General features: G+C 38.2%; 2 protein-coding genes across 2 annotated transcripts in view; one reads left to right on the forward strand and one right to left on the reverse strand.

Moving 5' to 3' along the window:
• Positions 1-6,899, forward strand: part of sh3bp1 (SH3-domain binding protein 1) — a 20,243-nt gene extending 13,344 nt beyond the window's left edge. Inside the window, exons 12-18 of the mRNA XM_061967328.2 lie at positions 45-126; positions 200-280; positions 385-498; positions 567-664; positions 4,143-4,296; positions 4,364-4,611; positions 4,993-6,899. Coding sequence (XP_061823312.1) covers positions 45-126; positions 200-280; positions 385-498; positions 567-664; positions 4,143-4,296; positions 4,364-4,611; positions 4,993-5,192 — 977 coding nt within the window. The 3' untranslated portion in view covers positions 5,193-6,899. The remainder of the gene's footprint in view (positions 1-44; positions 127-199; positions 281-384; positions 499-566; positions 665-4,142; positions 4,297-4,363; positions 4,612-4,992) is intronic.
• On the reverse strand, positions 6,222-23,167 carry cdc42ep1a (CDC42 effector protein (Rho GTPase binding) 1a). Its single transcript, XM_061967329.1, has 3 exons — positions 23,035-23,167; positions 14,094-14,980; positions 6,222-9,969 (listed from the first exon to the last, which is right to left on the reverse strand). The coding sequence occupies exons 2-3, from the start codon at positions 14,563-14,565 to the stop codon at positions 9,278-9,280; spliced, it is 1,164 nt and encodes a 387-aa protein (XP_061823313.1). The 5' UTR covers positions 14,566-14,980; positions 23,035-23,167; the 3' UTR covers positions 6,222-9,277.
• Between the last annotated feature and the right edge of the window lie 1,589 nt (positions 23,168-24,756).

The raw sequence follows: 24,756 nt of genomic DNA on the forward strand, positions 1-24,756 counted from the left end.
TATAACAAACAATGTTCTCTTTCTATCTGAAATGACCCCAACAGGAGCACTGAAGTGTTACCTGCGAGAACTTCCTGAACCTCTAATGACCTTTGAACTCTACGACGACTGGTTTAAAGCAGCAGGGTGCGTAAGAACACTACATATGAACCTCAAGCATCGGGCTGTTTCCGGGATTTAAGAGTTGATGTTTCCACAGTGAAAAAGATGTCAGTGAGAAGCTGGAGACGTTCCGAGCGCTGCTGAAGAAACTGCCGGCAGAAAACTACAACAACCTCAGGTATATGTCATCAGAAACAGTCAAAAGGACACAGAGACGAGTACATTTTGTACACTTGTAAACAATGAAGACTTAGCCAAACTAACTGGACAACTTTTGACCAGTTATCTAGTCCAGTTCTTGTCCCGGCTGTCCGAGGAGCAGTCTGCCAACAAGATGACCCCCAGTAACATCGCCATCGTCCTGGGGCCCAACCTGCTGCGACCCCCAGCAGAGGGGTAACTTGAGCTGGTATTTCTATGTCATCTTCAACCAAACGTCCCCAACTTTTTTCTGTCCTCTTCAGGGAGATTCCCCAGCTGGACATGGCGTCCGCCTCCTCTGTCCAGGTGGTGACGGTTATCGAGCCTCTTATTCAATACAGCGCCACGCTCTTCCCTGAAGGTATATGAACCTCACATTTGAATGGATTCTGTATTTCGTGAATAAGACATCACACTCAGATCACTGACTGGACACTTTATTACACGTTTTCATTTCATAATATGTTCATTATATTATTGTAGTCTTAATGACAGCTTTTTCAAAAATAATAACTACGGTTAAGCCAGTGGTATCAAAGGTACGGCCCGTGTGCCGGATCAGGCCCGCGAACAGGTTTTATCCGGCCCGTGGGATGAGTTTGCTAAGTATAAAAATGAGCCGAAATTTTTGAATGAAAGAAACTGCTGTTCTAAATGTGTCCACTAGATGTCGCAATAGCAATTATTTGTATCTTTGTAGATGATGCTACATATTTAAAAAAAACAAAAAAACCCACATGATGTTAGTGCACCAGTCAAGGAAAATAAGCAAACTACATACATAACATCCTGTAATTTGATTTTGATATTATTTTTTTATCTTGATGGATTGAAAATGAACACCAATGAGTTGACTGATGAACATTATCACATTATTTATTCAGAAAAATATAAATAACGACAAATAAAGATAGAATACTATTAACCGAAACATGTAAGTGTAAAATAAACCCCAACAACATTATGATTTGTACATTTTCAGAATGTGCTCGTTCTATTTTTAAACAACGAAAACAATCTGAAGTTGTCTTTATTTTTAAGTTATCCTGCCGTGATTTTACCAGTCCGTCCGACTTAGGAGTAGATTTTTCTCCATGTGGCCCTCGATCTAAAATGAGTTTGACACCTCTCGGTTAAGCCATAAATTATTTTCAACATGGACAGATTTTCCCCAAATATTATTAGTTGACAAAATGTTATTTTATGTTCAACTTTTAGCTGGGAACTATGGCAGGTCAAATATGACATAATCAAATAAATAAATCTAAATAAGTACATAAATGTGTCATTACTTAATTTAATGTAAAATGTATCAAACTATTCATTTAGTTATTTTCACATTTTAATAATTATCTACTTTTCCCACAATTTCATTATTTATTTCACAATTAAATAATTACTAAAATTGTCAATTATTTAATAATTTAATTATTTAACAATTTAATAAATGTTCAATTTAAATATTTAATTATTTAGTTTTTATAAGTATTTCATGAACCTGTGAGGAAGCCTCATGTATATATTTATTGTATCCGTCAAACTAAGCCATCAAAGGTAAAACAGTCATGAAATAATGAATTTAATTATGAAATAGTGAAATCATAAACTCTTGAATTAGATATTGAATTAATGAATTCAATGATTAAATAATTAAAAGTATTTCATATTAGAAAAATTAATGACACATTTAATAACACAATTATGTACTTAATTGTAATTCCAATAACTTAATGACACATTTAAGTAATTATTTAAAGATGTATTCATGTAACTTTGTCCCATTTGAGTGTCATCCTTAGCCGCCATGTTTTGAAAGACTTCTGAAGTTCCAGGCTTCAAACCAAAGCAATCATTGGACTAAGATATCCACTTACTTTGATGGCTGAGTTTGACAGATTGATATAATAATAACAATAATAACAATAATTAATTAATTTTTTAATTTATTAATTTATTAATTAATCAATTAATAATTAAATCCTGAAATAAATACTAGATTTATTTAACAGTTGATTACATATTCAAATGATTAATTAAATGCTTACATTGAAAACATTATTGACACATTTAAAACCACATGTATGTATTTAATTCCAATTATTAATCAATTAATGAATGACACATTTAAATACTTATTCAAAAATGTCCCTCTTTTTGATCCTCCATTCAAAACGACACAAAAACGTTTGAAGAGATGATTTTTTGTTTTAATAAGTTTTGCTAGCAATGACCAAGGTCATCAAAATTGTCCGATAAGATCAGGGTGTGGCATATTTTTTAGAATGTAAAAAAAAAAATATATGGCTTATATTTTATTGTTATTTTATCATTTTAATTTCCAGCTTCAAACACCTACTAAAAAATAACTTGAACTCAAACTGTGTAGGAATAATGTTGTGCTTAATTATTAGAAATAATTCCACAAGACCAGAATAACATAAAATTTGAATAATACTTTTCTTGCAGCGTCTGTTAAAACAAACGACCTGTTTCACAACTTACCGTTTTTGTAGTGCAGGACTATTCAACTGGCGGTGCGAGTTGATTTAAAAATTTGGGAGACAAATATTTTTGCAGCACATTTCTAAAAACACAAAAATGCTCCTGTTGTATAGAGGAACTTGGACCACTGTAAACATATTGGCAGATCTTTGTAGTGACATTTTAACATTTTTGTTTTGTTTTGTTTTGTTTTTTCATAAAGAAATACAATCATGTGTGCTTACGGACTGTATCCCTGCAGACTGTATTGATATATAATGTATATATTGTGTTTGTTATTTTGATTTAATAAAAATAATTTTTTATTTTTTTTTTAATTTCTTCTGCGGCCCGGTAACGATCGGTCGGGCCGCGGCCCGGTGGTTGGGGACCACTGCTATAAAGCACCTCTGTAACTCTAAAACAGGGGTGTCAAACGCACAGATCAGGCCCTCAAACAGGTTTTATCCGGCCTGCGAGATGAGTTTGCTAAGTATAAAAATTAACATGAAATTTTTGAATGAAAGAAACTGCTGTTCTAAATGTGTCCACTGGATGTCGCAACAGCAATTTGTTGTATCTTTGTAGATGATGCTACACTAGGCCACCTACTCAGTGGCCTAGTGGTTAGAGTGTCCGCCCTGAGATCGGTAGGTTGTGAGTTCAAACCCCGGCCGAGTCATACCAAAGACTATAAAAATGGGACCCATTACGTCCCTGCTTGGCACTCAGCATCAAGGGTTGGAATTGGGGGTTAAATCACCAAAAATGATTCCCGGGCGCAGCACCGCTGCTGCCCACTGCTCCCCTCACCTCCCAGGGGGTGATCAAGGGGATGGGTCAAATGCAGAGGACAAATTTCACCACACCTAGTGTGTGTGTGACAATCATTGGGACTTTAACTTTAACTTTAATTTGATATCATTTTTTTGAAACTTTTTTCAATTTCATTGAAAATTAACACTAATGAGTTGACTGATGAACACTATCACATATTTTTTCAGAAAATATCAAATAAAGATAGAATACTATTAACCGCAACATGTAAGTGTAAAAAAACCAACAACATTGTGATTTGTACAATTTCAGAATGTGCTTGTTCTATTTTTTAAACAAGGAAAACAATCTGAAGTTGTCTTTTTTTTTAAGTTATCGTGCCGTGATTTTACCAGCCGCTTGGGAGTAGATTTTTCTCCATGTGGCCCCCGATCTAAAATGAGTTTGACGCCCCTGTTCTACAATAAATACACCAAAATGTGGCCGCCAAAACAATTGAGTTGAATATGATGAAGTAATCAATGACAGACTAATGTATTGCAGGAGTGAAGTTACAAATATTGTCCTAAATGTTTGTTTAGAGGTGTCCTTTGAGGTCCCAGAGCTTCCAGAGGTCCAAGATGATCCTCTAGTCCAGTCCTCCGTCTCCAAACCGACGCCGCTGAGCAGAACAGTGTCCTGTGCCTCCACAGCCTCCTCGTCCTCCTACCACCACCCTCTCTCCAAGAACAACAGGTGCTGTACATCACCCAGCAGGCATGATTTCATGTCGGAAGGTTTTATCACCTCATTCTCCATTCAGTGTGTCCTCTCAAGATAGCGTCTCGTCTGTGAAAGCCGGTTCTGCTTGGCGCTCGGTGTGGAGCGGGCCCGCATCCGAGGCAGCAACCGCCCCGTCAAACCAGAGCCCGACGCTGCATCCTAGAACTGTGAGATCCAGCCAAGGACCGAGCAGGGACCACGCCCAGAAACAATTGAGCCAGTCGGAGAATATTTCAGAGGCCCCTCCATGCTCCGCCAAAGCAGTTGTGGGGATCACACCAAACAAACGTGAGTCAAAAAAATTATTTGCAATATGAAATCAACTTGAAGCCTTTGGAGTCCAGAGTAGGATTTAAAACAAATTTAATATATCTGGCAGTTTTCTTCCTTCACTTCTATCGTGTACACATCAGCCTTTTCCTCATAATGTGCACGTCTACAGAAGGCAGATACATACGCAGCTCATTCATAAGACAACAGGAAGTCTCACTCTACCAACATATCACACACTTCCTCTAACCGCTGACTTCCTTTTACTTTATGTAGTCACCAACTCCTCTCATGTAGCTGAAGAAGCATAATGCAGGACGACGCTACACTTCAAGCACAATACTTGTTTTAGTGGCTCCCTAATCAGTTGTTTTGTGTGTTCCTGCCTCTCGCCCGCAGCAAAGAGAAACATCAGTGTGAGAAAAGCCAACAAAGCGCCGGAGCCGCCGAAGCCACGGGCCCCTGTGGCACTTGCGGGTATGATGCCTCCAGCTCAACCTACTGGCCTCAAAAAGCTGCCGTTTAAAAAGCCTGCCGTTAAAGCCCCAAACTGCCCTCCGCCACGTCCCCCTGCATTGCAGTCCACAGAGGCACAGTAAGATGAGATTTTGACACACATGTCTTAAATGTGTACATCGCTCCCTGAGATGTATGGTGTGGAAGAACTGTATCCAAACACCTTTGGGAGGAACGTGACCTTCTCTCTGACCTCGCAAATGTTCTGCATGAATGGACAAAGACAGTGTTCCATTTCAAAATGGTCAGGTGTACCACTACTTTTGTCCACATAGGGCCTGTTGTACTAAAATCCAAATAAGTTCTAAGTGACGTGTACTATTAGTGGGCGTGTCTAGGACTGTGGTGCAAACCTGGCCAATTTAAATATGTATACCGGCTGTCACCATGGAAACACTCATTTACTGCACACCCATTGCATTATATGCTCCAATCTGTAGTGGTTTGTTATGTTATGAAACATGCAGCACACAAATATAATGTGTACCTTCTTTTCTGGGTTATATCGAAGCTCAATGCAGACAACAGAACTTATTACTAGCAGGCCGAAGGTGCGCTCTGGGAGGCACCAGAGTGTTCTGATGGTGTGTCTGGAATGATCCAGACGCAAGAAAATGCATGTCGCTAGAAGTGTTTTTATAGAAACAAATGAATGCCGTAAAATCAGCCCCTTATGTTACATTTTCAAAAAGCTGATATGTCAAATATGTTTTATTTCTGACACTCCAAATGTGCGTAATAGTTTCTCTGCATTATTCATCATAATGCTTTCTTACACCCATTTGTGCTGAACTGTGTGCCGGTTTGCACACACATTTCCAACTTGCTTAACATAGATGCGAAACGGTTTCAGGCTTGGTAAATCACACTGCAAGGAAGAAATTATTATATTTGCATCTCCAATTCTACTATAATGATAGATTGCGCTCGCTATTTTGCTCATTTGGGAGACACAATCCTCTGCGCGCAAGCTTAGTAGGTCAGCTTTACGTGCGCTATCAAGTTTGCACATTTACTGTGGTATTGTTTGAGTTCATTGCTATGTATTTATTTGATATAAGTTAGTTAACAAAAAAGGTTTCAACATATCAGTTAATAAAGTCTACAAAGTCTTGACATCAAATATTTATTTCGGCTCCTGGCCCATAATGTCTCCACCACGTTGAAAAAAAAGCATGTTTATTTCCAATGAATGACATCATAGTGTGATGTTTACACGAGTCTCTCATCCAGCTAGAATATTTTGAAAAAATTCATTTATTTCAGTAGTTCAAATAAAGAGAATGAATAATTTCGAGAACGTGTTCAATATATTTTTTACACTTATTGCTAATAAAAGCCTCAAATTCAGTATCTCATATGTGGTTGAATATTGTAAACTACACTTATAGCTTTAATTAGCCTTTTAGCCAAATTTGAACTCCTGAAATCAAAGAACTTTGCATTATATTCTCACTGAGATGAATATTTACATATAAAACTTGGACTGAAGGTGCTATATTGTAAGTACATATTTATAGGGGAGGTCAGTTGATATTTTCATGTACATTTGTATAGGAAGTAAATAACAGGAAATATGATTTGTCTATTAAAACATATACAAGTTCCTCTTCATTAAAGGAGCACATAGTATTTCTATAAAAGGTCTGCATTACATACTACTCGTATTGGTCATATCATATTGCAGGATTATCAACTGATATGAGTCAAAAAGTCTGGAATAAAAGTGACTTTGGATGGCCATCCCTCTCTGAATTTAGGCCTGGGACACATGGCCTCCTTCAACTCACTGTTTGTGTTCATTTTGTTCCGTTATAGATTTAAGACAAGTGCAAAGTACTCCTGTCATGCAGGTGGAAGTTTAGCGTATAAATTGAATGGCATGACTTATATGTGCAGTGACATTAGTGTTTCCTCAGCCAAAGTCTTGTTGCATCATTATAAAGTACAGTGGAACTCGCTTATCTCAACGTCCCTCAGACCGATGTAGGCATAAGTCGACAGAGCCCAAATCAAAACAAAGCATTGCGTGTACATTTTCTTGAGACTTTAGCCATATCTAAAAGAGAATGAACGCTAATAAAGGAGTTTTAAACCTATTTCACTTTGTTGACATTGTTTTCCTCCATTTGTGCATATTTTCATGTGGGTTCTTCTGCTTTTGTATTGCGTCATGAGTATTATGTGTGGTTCTCAGCTGTGATGTGTTTTGTATGTAGTGTTTTATAAAGAACAACACACATTTTTAAACCAGGTGACAGTGACCGCGTACACAAACGTAATGACTGATCGAAATAAGTCGACAGGAAGTGACATAGTCTTTGCGCATTGTGTAGCGACATGTGGAGTGCGTCTTGCATATTCGGTTCACGAGAACGGGGTTGGTTGTCACACCGTTTACTTTGGTGTGAATTGCTCATCAAAACATCTTTCAATAATCATTTCTAATTTAAATTGAAGGGCTGGATGTAAATGTTCATCTGTCTCATATTACAACTCGTAACAAAGAGGTAAAAAACTGTCAATGACACACCAACACATGTTGACAAGCAGCTACCTCATGGTAGGAATGGTTGACGCAATTTTATTTTAATGGTAAAAATATTTTAAATAAAAGGTAAAACATGCATCTGTATGCCTACACATCTGTAGGCCAGCCTTGTGTATGCAGTATGTAATATGTACGATAAGTACGTGACAACCAATTACAACTGGAACTTTTTGCCAGTATCAAGGCTAACAACCGCGTGACAACTAGTTATCTAGCTAACAACACTCTAAACCAAGGGTGTCAAATTCGTTTTTATTGACTATGACTGCCTTCAGTGGGCCGCTTGTGACGCTGAACGTAAACATATAATAGCGTTGTTACACAATCTGCATAGGCAACTGTTTTTGATTATATTGTAAAAGTCCAGAACACAAACACTGAGCAGCTGAATATTTACAATTTAACATGAAAATACAAGAAGTTTTTATCTCATGTTCAGCCGTCTTATTCCAGAGAAGACTATGTCAGTGAGCTCTGATCCCAATTCATTTATTTAATTTAAGGGTAAGATGTTAGTGTGACAACCAACCCCGCTGTTTTCGAGATGTCAATCAAAGACGTTGCCTTGTCGTCATTCTGCTGGCATTACAATCTTTTACACGCGTACTGTAGTTTTCGGACTATAAACCGCACTGGCATATAAACCGCACCCACTAAATTTGCAACAGATTATTAGCCGCAGAAATATACCAGTACGTTGTGATATTATATTCACATAGAAATCTTCTATTCTATTCTTTTTGATATAAAGTTCAATACCGTATGTTTATCAGGATTCTTATTCCTTGTACTTTGTAAACACTTTGAAGTCGAACAGTTGTGGATCATTTTAGTACAGTTTGATTTCTTTGCCAAATCCAATCCATAATTTAGCTGTTTGCTAAAAAAATTAAGTATTTTCTTCTCTAAATCCGTGTGTGTCCAAGGAAGTGAGGTCGTAGCGAGCAGTAACGTCTGGTTATGATGAATGGTTTAAATCTTTCAAAAAATATTTTTCTTAAGAGTGTATTAATCCATTCCATCCCATTTTATTATTTTTTAAAGATTATTTGTATATTTGCCTCTAAATCTTTCAAAATACACCTACCGGTAAATTTGCACTGATGCATGTAAATAAACAGTAGCCTAATAGGACTCTAGACTATCGCCTGAAACCAGAAAGTTCCTCTAGGTCACGTGATTGCAATCCAGCAATAATCCGCAGGGTTTATAATTTGTCCGTAAAGTACAGTAATTGTGTTGTATGTTTTGACTACGACAAGAATAAAACTTTCGTACGTGCAAAAATATTTATTACCGTGGTTAACAAGCTACAAAATTAAAAGTTGGTGTAGACTCCATGCTTTTATTTTGAATTGTATTTTGCTCTGAACAGGAAGTCACTGTCCGCACGTTTTAATGCTTTAACTAGTTGGTAGTGACGCTGTGGCTTAGCAATAATGAAGACTACAACATTTTTCCACAAGACCTAAAAATGGTCAACGTCGAATTAAGTAATTACATGAGTTGTTTAACATAAGCGGGTTCCACTGTATAAATAAAGAATCCAGTTGTTGAGGTTGAGATTATTGGTTTAGTTAGAATTCAATCCTATTTTGAGTTAAGTGTTATACCCTGTCAGACTTTGATTTCATCATCATCATCTTCATCCGTGTAGCTGTAGGATACTTTCTTCTTCAGCTGCCCCACGCTCCTCATCTCAGAATCTGCCGCCTCCACCCTGCCGTGTCCCTTCCAGAGGCCCTGACCTCCATAATGGCGTGCGAGCACATCGGCAGCACTCTGGAAGCGCTCACTCTCCATTTTCACGCCCAAACTGGCTTGCTCGGGTGACCCTCCTCTCGGCGTATCTGCTAGTCCCCCAGACATCGGCGTTCCGTTCACCTCCACGTCGTCGTCATCCCATTCTGTGACGTGTGGACTTTTCCCGCCCACGCAGTCCTCTCTCAGCAGGGAGTCCACGTACGAGATTGTGGCCGAGTCCATCTCCGATCCCTCGTTGGTGAGCCCCCACGCCGACCCCATGTCATCTCTCTCCCAGGCCGGATTGTCTCCCTCAAGTAAGCCGAAAACTTCACTCATGAGGGAGGGGCCCAGGTCAAAGTTAAAGGTGTCCAGGGAGCCGAGGGAATCGGAGAAGGCGGTGAACTTGCGGTCGGTGGTAGCGCCGGTGGATAAATTGGCGTCGGTGGGGGCGGTCAGAGAGCCGCGATGCACATGGGAGGAGCAAGGGGCGGGGTTGGAGATGGAGGGCTGCTGGCGCTCAGAGCGGGACAGACGAGGAAGAGTGACAAAGCCAGATTCCAAACCTGAAGAAGACACAACATGAACATTACTAAAAATCACTTCATTTTATAATTCAATGGAAAATTGTAAAGCATGAACAAGCTCCGATTGAATTATGCAAAGTGGACCAAAAACTTTGGATGGACTTAAACTGAATGCCAAATTTCATGCAAACTCTCACATTCAACCTTTACCATACCAAAATCATTGGATAAAAAGATCCTCTGTTATGCAAAACTACGTCATATTTATATGTAAAAAAAAGTGCGCAACTCATTACCCAGAATGGTTTACTAAAAGCCCTTTTAAACTATCTAAATTCCAGCATCGAGGCATGTAATATGTACAAAAGATGTACTTATACATGCAAATTTTATTTATATCTGTCTCTACTCCGTTGAATATCTTTAATAGTACAGTATGGACCATACACTTGCTCAAAATTCATGGAATAATAAAACAAGTCAGCATAGATTTTTGTCAACAGACTTGTAATATACTATTGAGAAATGTAAAATTGTTCAAGAATAAAATAGGGGATATTTGATATTTAAAAAAAAAAGTTTTTTGTTTGATATTAATTTTAATCTTTAAAATTCACATCATTAATTTTTTTCAAAAGTAAAAACGCTTGTCTTTTTTTATATTGTTCATATTTATGTAATATGACCTATATTATATTTATATACATATAAAATAATCAGCATCATGTTTCCAAAGTTTGTGTGCATCTGTGACTGTTGTTGTTTTCATTTTTGCATCTAATTTTATAATTTGTTTTCACAATTTTTTTTGCCATGTCATGCTTTACAACATTTTGGGTAAAAACAGTTGGCAAAACTGCCGATAAACTCCGAATGTAACTCATACCATACAACTCTGTTCTAGCATTATTTAGCCAATAATTCCAACAGGGGGCAGTACACACCATCAACCTGTCTCACACTGAAGCCTGCAAACTTTTTTTTATGTAGTTTCTTCTCAGTCATCATTGTCACATTGCCATGAGGCTAACATATCACATATCCTGTCTCATTCACTCTTCTGCCATTATAACCAAAATGAGTGCAGCAGCACTGTATGTCGTGGTAATGGTCTAACAGTGCTTTATGTGACCTTGTACATAATTATAGTACACTAAATCTGCTGAAAGGCCCCTCCCTGACGTATACATTAAGGCATATAATTACCGTTTGACATTTGAAATGTAACAACGTGTCTGTGAGAAAGTCTTTAAGGAGTTGATGTGTACACACACGTATATACACACACGTACGCAGCGTGAAGCATGAGTCTGGTGTCAATGCGGGTCATTTAAACACAGACTCCAACAGTTTATTGCCTGTCGTGTCTGGATGGCTGCTGTTTATCAGTGCAGGAGCTGCTGATAGCGAGCCAAGGTGATTCATAACAGCATCTGGGGAAAATCTGTCTAAATCGTTGAGTAGACTCCATGGATGAATTTACTGCAGCCATACACGTTGTCGCCTAGTCTTTGCTGCGTTAACTCGTTTGACCCTCAGTTGTGTGTTTTACTTTGTTTAGCAACTGGGATTTATCGTTTCATCCAATCGTAATCATAGGCGTTATTCTGGGATTTGGTGGTGTTTAAAGATGACTGTGGGAGTTTCCAGTTAAGATGTTTTGGGGCTTTTTAAATGGCGTCTCTGATCTTCACTGCTTATGAGAAAACAATGCACAATTGCAAACTAGAATGACTCTTGGTATGGTTCAGATCGCTGCAACAGTTTTTAACTAAATTGCGGGTTTGTACTATATATGCATCATATTTGTCATTAGGATTCATGCATGAACTACCACAGTAACCTGAATATAAGACAGCCTCTCTTTTTCTATATTTTTTAAATATTTTTCACTATCAGTGAACTAACAGACTAAAAATGATCATATTTCTAAAAGACAAAAAAAATGTGGTTGTGTTCAACTATCATCATAGTTCTTTTTAAAGGGTCTCTGTTGCAGCTGCATCTCCCTAAGTCACATATGTGTGAGTGACAGGAAGAAAAGCTCTGACTTGTACGGGTAGAAGCTGATTGGCACCATCTGTTAGTTTGCATGCACAAATCTCTGGACGACCTTACTTTTTCAAACTTTTTTCTAGGGCAAAATATATGGTGCATTCGTCTCTCGCAGCATCGTGCTTCTAATATTCCGGCTTCACCACATTGCAGATTTTTTGGTGCTTTTTTAAAAAGCATATTCTAAAGAAATGTGGTAAATTAATATTTTTAATGCAAAAAATGGCTAAATTAACTAAAACTGTCAATACTACAGTATTGGCCACTAGATTAAACCAATCAGATCTCGTTGTTTGGTATCGTGGCCACTGATTGGTTCTGCCTAAGGAAGCGTTATTATATTAGATTCAGAGTGTAAAAGTGACTAAAAGGGTGTTATTTCACGTCTAGCGGGGTCTCATAATGTTGAAAAACAGATTTAAAATGTAGGTAACAGTTTTTTATGCTGTAGTTATTAACATTTTTAATTTCTAATAATGTATTCCTACTTAGTGGAAAGTTGTTTATCGTTGAACCAATTAACCACAATGATTAAGGGATGACTGTACTTAAAAAAAGGACAATGTTCTCCAATACTTTACTTTTTAGAAATTAACTGCTCTACAATGTCTATCTTGATGTATTCAAATTTGTGACGGACGCAAATGGTCTTATTCAACAATGTAGCCCAGTGGGTGATGTTGATGTTATTTCAATGTGAGGTAGTTTAAGTACGGTGGTAGTGGTGGTAGATGGCTCCAACACACACTAGACTCCGCAGCAGGTCTGTTTTCAGCATTTTATTCCTTAGCGGCCTCACCAGACACTGACACTATTCACACATTGTAAAAAGTCAATTCAGTCGGTCTGGCATTGTTGTTATTGCACAGGCATGTCTTTTTTAAACATAATATGACCACATAATGTGGTGGTAGTGGTCACTTCACGGACTGTTTGGTGCCGGGAAGATGAATTCAGCGACTTTATTTAAGGTGCTGTAAACAGACTGCTGCTAATGAGAGCCCGAGGAGTCAACCACACAGTAACATTATTACAAATGTCAGCAGAAGTTATAAGTTCTAGAGAGCTGTGGCAAATGAGCGTATGTATCACTACGATTGCTGCATTTCATGTAACCTGATCCACTGTCAATGCTGAATATTGTTTTCATCAATTTGTCATGGGGTCTTGTCACATGATACACAAAGTATGACTCCGCGTGGGTTTTTGCTATTTTTTTTAAAAATGATTTCCAACAAACCTCAACCCCTTCCTAACAACAAGAATAATACAAACACATACTCAATACAGTAAGACTATGGTGGGGTTTTTTTTTTTTACATTTCACTAGCTAGCTAGCTAGCGATTGAAGTGTAGACTTTTAACTTTAAGAGCTGTTACAAAATAATGTAATTTACCATTTAGTAATTAAAGCTATAAGTACACACATTGGTGAAAATATTAGCAACATGAAAATCCATAGCAGTAATAGAAGCCCATGGAGATCATTAAATTATGAGTATAAACAAGTTTAATATATTTACAATTATGTCATGAATCACTGAAAATGAAATGGATGTTATCTACATAAATAATGTAGTTCTCATTTCTAAATTATATATTTTTTTTATCAAACCTCTTAATCACATGCTAATTTTGTTTATTGATTTACAGTATTTATTTCAAATCCATTATGGTTGTGTGTACTGTAGAGCCAAAACCATTAAAGAAAAAAGTGTCACGTTCAAAAGACATCTGGACCTTACTGTAGCTAGTTACAACAACAGTAACATTGATGGCAACGTATGTAAACGCCGTAGTAACATTTATAGTACCATTGGACATACTTACTGCTATAAATAAGGTGTTCTAAAACTTTTGACCGGTAGAGTATATAAGTATTTCTCCCTTAGAAAAGGGTCGTGGAGTCAGAGTTTTTCTTCCTGTCACTTACACAGCAGCGACTTAGGAACATGCATCAAACAGAGGAGGCGTTATGATGCCAATTTGAATATAATAATTGCCAATGAAGTTATCAAACAACTAAGTTGAAAATATGATTAGTGAAATACTGAAAACATTTTTTTTTTCTTTCTAAAAGTTTTTCCCCAGTGTTTTGCCATGCTCACCATAAGAACTTGTCCTTTCTCCTGGCGTGCTTTGAGAACTTGGAAAAAGCACCTTGGTGACGGGACTCCCATTACACATATCCACGTCCAGCCTTGGGAGGGAGACTGCATTCTTGATAATAGGAGAAATGGCCGGGGGTGGCAGTCCCGCATCCTTGGATACCTCCCTGGGTCGGTTGTCAGAGCCCCTGCGGATTTGTTGCAGTTTCCTGGAGAAATACGCTCCAAGCTTATTGTCCGGTGTAGACATTGACTCCGTTTCGCCATTGCCCCCATTGGTTGAGCCGCCATGGTTGCTGAGGAAGGAAGTGTCCCCGAACACATCACCGCCGCGGCCAACGTGCATCGTGTGGCGAAAGTCACCCAGAGGGGGGCTGATCATGTCCACTGTGAGGTCGCCTTTAAAGCGCCGTTTGCTTTGAGAGTGTGTGACCAGACCCTTCAGGCCCGAGAGCTTTTCTTGCAGATTCATGTTCACTTGCCTTAACTATAAAAAGTATGTATAGAATGGAAATGGTCTTTAAAAGAATTCAAACTCAACTGCAAAATATGAACCTTCAAAAACCTTGACCAAGTTCTCCAAGATTTGAATGCTTGTAGTCTAAATGACTAAAAAGTTGACCAAATACTTCACTTGAACATTATCTATGTTTATCACGTGCAAGACATAATCCATGCCGCTCTTTGCTGGTCATCGTTATGCCGAGCTGGCAGAGTAAAACCGTCATAAATTGCAGAAAACACTGTGTAGTTGTCTCTGGGAAAAGCCTCGCCAGTTGGACTGCAGTCAAGTCCCTGGTTTCCCTCGCTTCAGCTTTGTCGACATCAGCTCAGAAATAGGTCCCAGTCCAGCTGCAAATGGTTCTGTGGTCTCGCCGTAGAACCATCTATGGAGAGCACAAATAGAGAGAGAAGGGCTATCTTTAAAATGGAGGCAGGAGGAAGAAGGAGGTGGCATTAACAGTTAATGTTGTGGCAGTTGAGACGTTGATTCCTTGTGCATATATGTCCTCTGCAAGTCTGCCTTTTGTTTGTATTATTCTACGCTCCAAATGTCGACTGGTCTGGAAGAATCTAAATTTAGACGAAAAGTCACTCCCTTGTGAATTAAACAGTCTGCGATTGTACTTCCTAGACGTAAAAGGTATTTCTTCTTGTATTTGTCTTGTTTCAACCGTCATGGACGTTACCCAAAAGAGCTAGCTTTTGACAGTTTAATATTGTATGTTGTAGGAAATTGTCCTTTTATCATGTACTGTTCTTTGCCAGCAGCAGTAATGGATAGCCAATTCCTAAATATTTTGATAACATAAGGGCCTTCTGGTTCTCTTTAAAAGTGTTTTAGCACAGGAGACAGGCATGGCCTCATCTGGTTTCATTAATGACTTGCGATGGTTTAAGAGATGGGGACTACGTCAGGTCCAGGTCCAGTCTTTCTCATTTGCAGCTGACCGCAGTCGCAGAGCTCTTCGCTCCACTTCCCCTGGCTGGCATTTTTTAAGAAGGGCATCTGGAAGCAGAGCGAGGGGGAGAAACACGCCACATACCAGCACTGATCGCAGCTGTATCAGGCCAAGCTAAACAATAGAATGGGACACATGTTGAAGCTGAGATGGCATAGGCTTAAAGGGTCCTTCAGCACATTCCCATGATCGCAACTTACGGGGCGTTCAGAGTCAAAAAATGCCATATCAAGGTTTGGTTTAGTTGATAACCTACTGGATTATGGGGAACACACATGGGGTTGTTAATTACCCTGACTGTGTGCTTACGGGAAGCTCTGATGCATCGTCTCTGCCTGTAATCCATTGAAAGACCTTTGACCACAGCAACACAGAGGCAGTTGCCCCCACCAAACCCCCGGGCCAAATAGTGCCGGCTCTCATTTGTACTTGTTTATGTGTTTGCAGAGTCACGTAAACACAGAAGCCCGCACTTTCGGGTGTCAGATAAATAGCCTATAAAGCACCAGCAGGCTTTATAAACATACAGTAATGACTTTAATGCTATAATCCTTGTCGCGGCCTGCCTGGGGGGTGTGCGGGTCTCGGACATACCCAGGATAATCCTCTAAATCTTCATCTCTGTTGCCCTTAAATATGCACTTTTAAAGGACACGGGTCTGGCTACTTTGGCTCCTGTCAAGACAGGAAGAGAGAGAAAGGAAATGGAATGGAGACTTTATGTCCCACCACATTGAACTGTATATGTACTTTGTATTTAATACAGAGCAATACAGTGTGTCTCACTTATCTTATATCTCAATATTTTAATACTGCTGGAGTAATTTCCTGAGAGTGTGTCTCTCTGGCTGCCTATCCAGAGGTTCAAAGCAGTCTTTTTTGCATTTTAGGACCTGAAGTAACGAGGCCAAACCAACTTGTGATACTACCAGGAAAGAAGGGTCTAATCAGTTGCTGTTACTTTTACTGTTAAATAGGGCAGTCCAATGCATTAACTCATGTAAATTAAATTTTTTTTTTAATCCTATATTTATATCTAAATATAATTTTAAAAAGCACATCAAGCAGTAGAAATAATTTTCCTGGCATGTAATGTACTGTAAGTCCTTAGTATCCCTCCATTGTTTTCCATATTACATGGAAAGAAAGAATTGCAGTTGGTGATAACATCTGTCCATCATTAACAAATAGTACATATGTTTGCATGAGCGCTCTTCTGTGCATTGTGATAAATTCATGGATTTCACAACTGGTTATAATGTATGCCTCTTCATCAATGATACATTCATACAGTATAATCTATTTTCATGAAAATTCAACAGTGAGTTTTTTAGCTACTTTGGCAGAGTTACGGAACATTTTGTCTGTGCTTTTACCTACTCCTTTTCAGAACTGTATAACTGTGATGTTCCATAATGCAACAGAAAACCAGAATACACAACTTCTGATTCCATGTCACTGTGTCCGGTACTACTTTGTTTAGTAGTAGATGTCAGTTTATGAGCAAACACATTCCTGAGCATCAATTAAGGGAGTCTATGTTTATGACCATTTAACATCTTATCTTAAGCTTGGTGTTGATTTAAAAAAAATACACACATTTATGACTCTCTCGCCTAACTTTTTTCAGAACCTCACACATATATAATTCTTTATGCAAGTTGCCTAAGATTGTCTTCTTGTTTGTGCTTTGCTGTCTTTTGAGTTAAAGCACATTTCACACAAACCCTTTTGGAATGACTGCGGTGCTAAAATCCTTGACTCTGCTGTAGGTTCAACATCAGTGGACTTTTTTCTCCCCCTGACGTCCTTCAGGCGGTAACCCAGCTAACCAGGTGAACAAACATTCAAGATAAGGCAGCATTTTTTACACTCAGCCTTTAGCCGTCTACAATGTTTCTATTTTCACCATTCACGCACATTTTGAATCCAAGGGCAACACTTCTTTTTTGGTCAAGAAAACATGTTTAACTCCTCAAATATCCAGACTCGCTTTGCTGTTTGTTGAATCAAAACAAATAAACTTAATTTCATCTACTTGATACTTGTTTTCAACAGAACATTCTGGAACAATATCACAACAAGATGGTCATTGATATTAAGTTAAATGAAAACGTGGTGCAGGCACAATAGCAAGATTAAAGTCATACAGTATGTGCTCAATTAGATTACATTCAATCAGTCTTGCTTGCTAACACTATCCACAAAAGACGTTTTCACTTCAGTTGTAAGTCAAAGGCAGCTGAAAAGAGAAACTATTATCGAATGCTGAGTTTGAGAGGCGTTAATCAGCTTTGGGCTATTACTTTCTGTGTACTTAGAATCATAATATTCTGCAATAGGCATAACTTCAGTCTTAAACATGATCTAAAAAAAATAAAATATTGCATGCTAGGCATTACTGTGTTATATTTTACCAGTAGCTACACTATTGTATATGATTTTGTTGTCAAGGCATGAACAATTCTGAGGTTTTCAGACGTACAATTCCAAAAAAGACGTATAATTGGAGACCACGTGGTTTTCCAAGACAGAGTAGTTTATAACGACGACTACTGAGAATTGCTGACGTTGTGAGTTTTAGCCTCACCAGGAGAAAAAGATGCAATTTTATCCGACCCAAACAAATTCATATTATATACATTATGATATATGATCACAGTTCAGTTCGGTTCTGTTTATTTTTGGTACACTAAGGCGGAAACATGTTAAACATAAAACTGTTTAACTTTTGTGTAAACATTTTTTTTTTTTAAACGTCATAATTCTCCCATTGAATACTTTTTAAGTAAAATAAAAATATTGATAGGAAGGATGTGGACGGACTTGATCCACATCGAATGTAGGTCAATACACTGCATTTAAAAAAAAAAGTTATTTACGCTTTGTGCTATGGGTGACAAAACAAATGAATACATTTTTGTTTTTAAATAAGCAGAGGGCAACAAAAAATAAGTTGTGGGCCAAAAATGGCCCTAGGCTGCACTTTGTACACATAGTTTAAGTGTTTTAAAAGTGCAACAGTACAGACAATTGCAAATGTTACAGTTTAAACAATGTGAATAATTTGTATTTTATTTTGGTAAATAAAATTAATGCCTTAAGTGAAGCATTTATAGTTCCAGCTTGAATCCCCGTTCCCAATCTCCACTTAATAATGGCAATACACTGCTTTTGCTTTTAATCTACTTGTCTCTTCTCCTTTTACTATTTTCACAAAACACATTCACAGGCTGTGAAGCACATGCCAAAGCAACAGGTGGCAAAATAGTAAGATCGTTTTAGCCAATCATAAGGCTGAAGAAAGCAATTTCTGGATAAGCAATGGTGAAGACACGGACATACTGTACAAAGGAGTTTTCCAAGAAAGCATGTAAAGAAAAAATTGTAAATAAGACTAACATGATCATAAGCAATATCCTTTTAATGCCTTTACTTCTATTTTAAAATGCGGCAAATTCCTTTGGTGAGGTGTTGCCAAGGGACTGAAGTTTGACCATTTGTTGTTAAAAATGGTTAGCGAGTCCAGTGGTGTGAAAACAAATACAGCACTCGGATTCAAAGTTCGCACCTCTACAACTGACCCCGTCCTAGTTGCGTCAATGACACTGAAAGGTCACAAAGGGTCCTGCCTCTAAGGAATGTCAATCTTCCGTTGCAAGGGGGAAAAACACACACGGACTCGCTGTTAATCAAACGTTTTGATTTGTGTTGTGTCTAGGAGAAGGGCGGCACAAAAAAAAATCTGGCTGATTTTACACAGAAGCAGGAAATACGACAGTCTACACTGAAGGAGGATGTAGGGTACTGTACTGTACACCCACTCTGTCACACACACTGTTGCTTACACACATTGACACACAAAGTGTGCAACAGTGACTGCAGCAAGTCATTCGGTGAGCAATGTTTTTATTGATTGGGCATGTTTGTCTATTGGCTTTTTCCAGCAAGCTCTGTCAGTGCACGTGTATGTGCGCATGTGTGTGGTATTTCGCACTGTGGCCTCCTTTATGGTATGCTGGCAGGTTGTAGGACTCAAAAAGGGCACTGCCCCCAACAATCACTAATTAAAACACCTCAAGGCTACCAAATGTCAACTTGGTCCCCCAACTCTCAGTGCATCCCGATTGATTTTAGTTTTTGTCATGTTGCAACCTATAATTAATTTGGAAAATCAAAGTTCACAGCACGGTTGCAGCAGGGATATAATAATGTAGATATATTGCTGATGCCGCTGCTTGTGGTGTATAAATATGTCGGCAAGTGGGATGAGTTTCATGACAGAAAGCTGAGAAGACGCTCTCAACAAGTCCAGTGTTTCCCATAGCGTAGCCAACTTTATTGGAATTGCTCCCCGACAGTTACATATGACAACTGCCACCTTTCTTAATAGAAAGCAAGAGAAAGATTCCAAAATAATCAATTCTGTCAAAATAATAATTTGCTTCTTTGAGGAAATGGTTACGTTTGAGTGGCAGTGTACCCCAGGGCAGTTCTTCACAGAATGGATGTTAGAGAGTGGGCAGATCAAAAAATATTGATAGTGTCGATACCCAAATGTTACTAGTATCTAGCATGATGAGACCCATATTTTCTGTTTGTCGTCCCAAATATCCCTTTGGGGAAAAAAGCTGAAGGATATAAATGAAAGCCAAACAATGTTTATGCTGTCGTTTACTTAATTTGCACTATTTACCATTAATGCAATTGTATGTAACACAATGTATACAGTAGTACCACAATTTAACAATGAGTAACAAGTATCCCCATTAGCCATATGTTTTTTTCCACATTTAAAATCCCTTCCTTGTGGTCTACATAACATGTAATAGTGGTTCTTTGGTCAAAATTGTGCATAAATGAAAGCTGCTTTCTGACTGTCTCTTCAAGATGTGCCATTTTGTAGGCGGTCCTATTTACTTGGTTCCACTTCGACAGCGTCTTCTCCCCGTCATCGTCTTAGTTTTTAGCGCTTCAATGGCGGTGTCTACTGACAGATATAATTTCCAACTATACGCTACTTTGTATTAGAAATGGCAACAGCGGCGGATAGATGTGCATTTACGAGCAAATCTGCCCCACAACAAGAGGATAGTTAAAAAGAAGGTGCTTATTGACTACAGCCCAGAATACAATTGCGGACTCGCGCTAAGCTCTCTGGGTAAAACTTTACCATATATGGAAATATCCATTGACAAGATAGGACATAAAACGTCACAGGACAGACCGAATTCTAAACAGCTCGTTTGCCAGAAGTATGAAAAAAGGCAAGATTATTGTACAAATATCTCTGTGATACCGCCAGGCTTTGATTTTACATTTTCGGGACTTATGGGGATCCCAAATATACATAAGCAGGTACCATCAGGTTAGAAAAGTTTGTTTTGCATAATAGGGCCCTTTTAAGAGTGTTTTGATGTAAGAGCTGTCTCTCTGCTAATTCGTATGCTTTAAGTTACAAGCAAAAATTTGAGTAACATTAGTTGGCATAGCAAATGTCACAGTGAACCCCGTAAGATATGCTCAAAACATTTGGTCTTACTCCTATAAGCTACTTTCTATCTTATATCTAGAGATCAACATAACTTTGTTTTCACCATGGGAATGAAGAAAGCGCTGAGAAGAAAACAGATGATATTCATTGAATTAAAAAAAGCAATCATACATTTGAAGGGGAGCGTCTACCCAACTGGGCAAAGCAATTTGAGCGTATCACTGCTAGTCTGCACCATGCTGAAGCAGAATGAGTTCAACCCCAGCTAAATATGTTAAAATAATATCTAAAGGGCACAAATGTATCCATGAAAATATGGAAAAGCTCCTGATGGTGTGTTTGACAGAGAAGCAGCTGGAAGGAGATGCCGTAGAAGTCCACTCTCCAGGGTGAATGCTGTACATTATTATTGCATTACATTATAAAACTACTGTAGATGTTTGTAGTACATTCTATGTTATTGTTTTTATACAATATTTCTCATCTGAAAGTTATTTAAAAAAAAAAGGCATGTTACATATGAATAGTGCTGTTTTAGGTGGCAAGCACCATTTATATTAATTTCACTTGATTTCAATGGGAGACATTGATTTGCGATACAAGTGTTTTGACTTAAGAGCAGCTGTCACAGAACCAATTATGCTCATGAGTTAAGATACTACTGTAATTGTATTATTTTGTTGATATTGTTACTTTGTCTTATATATTTTTTTGTATTTATATATTGTTGCATTCTCCAAACATAAGTTTGTTGATACAAATAATGTTTGCCTAAAATCTTTGTCTTTCTGGTAATCAACAAATTAAAGGCAAAATCAGAAAACCATTCAACGACCGTGAAAAAATTCAAGTAAAAAGTGTCGGTTTTAGAATCAGCAATACAACCCTATATTTGCATTGTCAATACCAACATTTGTAGTTTTGCCCAAACTTAAAGGACATTAACATCACATCTAAATCACCTTTCCTCGCCAGAAACTAAACCCCGAAGAGTGCATGCTGAATTTCCCCGTTCAACCTGCAGATATATTTGTCACAAAAATGACAAAGTGCATCATCAATCAAATCAAATATTAAAAAGATACATTGAAGTTATTTTATCTAAAAATATAGTTCAGTTCAGTTTCAGTTTATTTCGAACATGCATACAATACAACGTAAAGCATCACACATTTCCAGTTGTTTCATTGCAGCACGTCCGAAAAGGAGTAGGAAGAAGCAGAGCTTATTTTCAATCCTACCCCTTTTTATACTATAGCAATTTTATCCAATTTCCTTGTTCTCTGTAACAGAACAGTGAACTAATAAATAATTAATAAATAATAAACCATAGTAAGCAAACAAATATTAAATACATATACTTGTCCAGGGTGTACCCCGCCTTCCGCCCGATTGTAGCTGAGATAGGCTCCATGGCACCCCCCGCGACCCCGAAGGGAATAAGCGGTAGAAAATGGATGGATGGATAAATAATATTTGTCTTAATAAGAAAAGGTAAGTGGTGGAAGTATTGTACAGTACTTGAGTGGTAAGTATATTTTGTCCCATACATAATTATACTACATCACAAGCAGAGAAACAAACATTAATATATAATATTAATACATTAATATGTCTAAAATAGACATACATGCATGTGAGCACTAAAATAAATAATAGGAGCTAAAAGCACAATGGAATGTAGCCCTAATTTACGTTATTGCTAACACGTGTCAATTTTAGCTGGTTACATTTGATGTCAAAATGACATTAAACCAAGTAACAACACTCTACCTTAGTACTGTGTTTCACATACTTAACATAATTATATCAATAAACGCCAGAGTCAAACTGCATTCACAGTTTTAAGAGCTTTTATAACGGAAATGAGTATTTAAATCTCGATTGATTGCTTAATGGGCACAAAAGAACACGGAGAGAAAATTGTGACGTCACGCGGATGAAGTAGGCACGATTAAACGCGAACAAAAGGATGAAAACTTACCGACAAACTGGATAAACTCGAAGAAAAGATACATAAGAGATGTTGTCCAGAAGAATAAAGTTGAATTCGTCCGACTGATGATGGCTTGACAGAACAGTCAAACTACTAGTGTGTGCGTGTGCGACTGTGCGTGTGTGCACGTGCAAGGACGGGGTGCGGAGGACGAGAAAAGGGGCGTGTCATACAGCCAGTACACTGTAGGGGGGACATTACTGATGAGAGGTGGTATCAAACGGATACCAAGATTTTGCCTTTAATATGTTAATCATGACCGTAATAATAGTCAGAATAAAACACACACCAAGGTAAACAAAACATGTTATTATCTAGAAAACCCAAAACGTTGTGTAATTCGTAAAAAAAAAAACAGAATACTACATCCATCCATCCATCCATCCATCCATTTCTACCGCTTGTCCCAATACAATGATTTGCAAATCCTTTTCAACTTATATTCAATTGAATTGACTGCAAAGACAAGATATTTAATGTTCGAACTAAGAAACTTATTTTTTTGTTGTTGCAAATAATCATTAACTTATAAGTTAATGGCAGCAACACATTGCAAAAAAGTTGGCACAGGGGCTTGTTCACCACTGTGTTACATGGCCTTTCCTTTTAACAACACTCAGTAAACGTTTGGGAACTGAGGAGACACATTTTTGAAGCTTTTCAGGAGGAATTATTTCCCATTCTTGCTTGATGTACAGCTTAAGTTGTTCAACAGTCCAGGGTCTCCGTTGTGGTATTTTAGGCTTCATATTGCGCTACACATTTTCAAATGGGAGACAGGTCTGGACTACAGGCAGGCCAGTCTAGTACCCGCACTCGTTTACTATTAAGCCACGCTGTTGCAACACATGGCTTGGCATTGTCTTCCTGAAATAAGCAGTGTCCATGATAACGTTGCTTGGATGGCAACATATGTTGCTCCAAAACCTGTATGTACCTTTCAGCATTAATGGTGCCTTCACAGATGTGTAAGTTACCCATGCCTTGGGCACTAATACACCCCCATACCATCACAGATGCTGACTTTTCAACTTTGCACCAGATGGTTATTTTCCTCCTTGGTCTGTAGGACACGACGTACACAATTTGAAATGTGGACTCGTCAGACCACAGAACACTTTTCCACTTTGCATCAGTCCATCTTAGATGAGCTCGGGTCCAGCAAAGCCGGCGGCATTTCTGGGTGTTATTGATAAATGGTTTTCGCTTTGCATAGTAGAGTTTTAACTTGCACTCACAGATGTAGCGACAAACTGTAGTTACTGACAGTGGGTTTCGGAAGTGTTCCTGAGACCATGTGGTGATATCCTTTACACACCTTTTGATGCAGTACCGCCTGAGGAATTGAAGGTCCGTAAAATCATTGCTTACGTGCAGTGACTTCTCCAAATTCTCGGAACTTGTTGATGATATTACGAACCGTAGATGGTGAAATCCCTAAATTCTTTGCAATAGCTCGTTGAGAAATGTTGTTCTTAAACTGTTCGACAATTTGCTCAGGCATTTGTTGACAAAGTGGTGACCCATGCCCCATCCTTGTTTGTGAATGGAAGCTGCTTTTATACCCAATCATGGCGCCAACCTCTTGCCAATTAGCCTGTTCACCTGTGGGATGTTCCAAATAAGTGTTTGATGAGCATTCCTCAACTTTTTCAGTCTTTTTTGCCACTCATGCCAACTTTTTTGAAACATGTTACAGAGATCAAATTC

Source organism: Nerophis lumbriciformis, linkage group LG11 (assembly GCF_033978685.3).
Source record: "Nerophis lumbriciformis linkage group LG11, RoL_Nlum_v2.1, whole genome shotgun sequence".
Lineage (NCBI taxonomy): Eukaryota > Metazoa > Chordata > Actinopteri > Syngnathiformes > Syngnathidae > Nerophis > Nerophis lumbriciformis.

What these genes read in the sequence shown, in the direction of transcription:
- cdc42ep1a (XM_061967329.1), bottom strand. Translation starts at nt 14,565, where the DNA reads ATGAATCTGCAAGAAAAGCTCTCGGGCCTGAAGGGTCTGGTCACACAC. An exon ending in AGAAAGGACAAGTTCTTATG is followed by an intron (nt 9,970 to 14,093) that starts GTGAGCATGGCA and finishes TGTCTTCTTCAG; the next exon opens with GTTTGGAATCTGGCTTTGTC.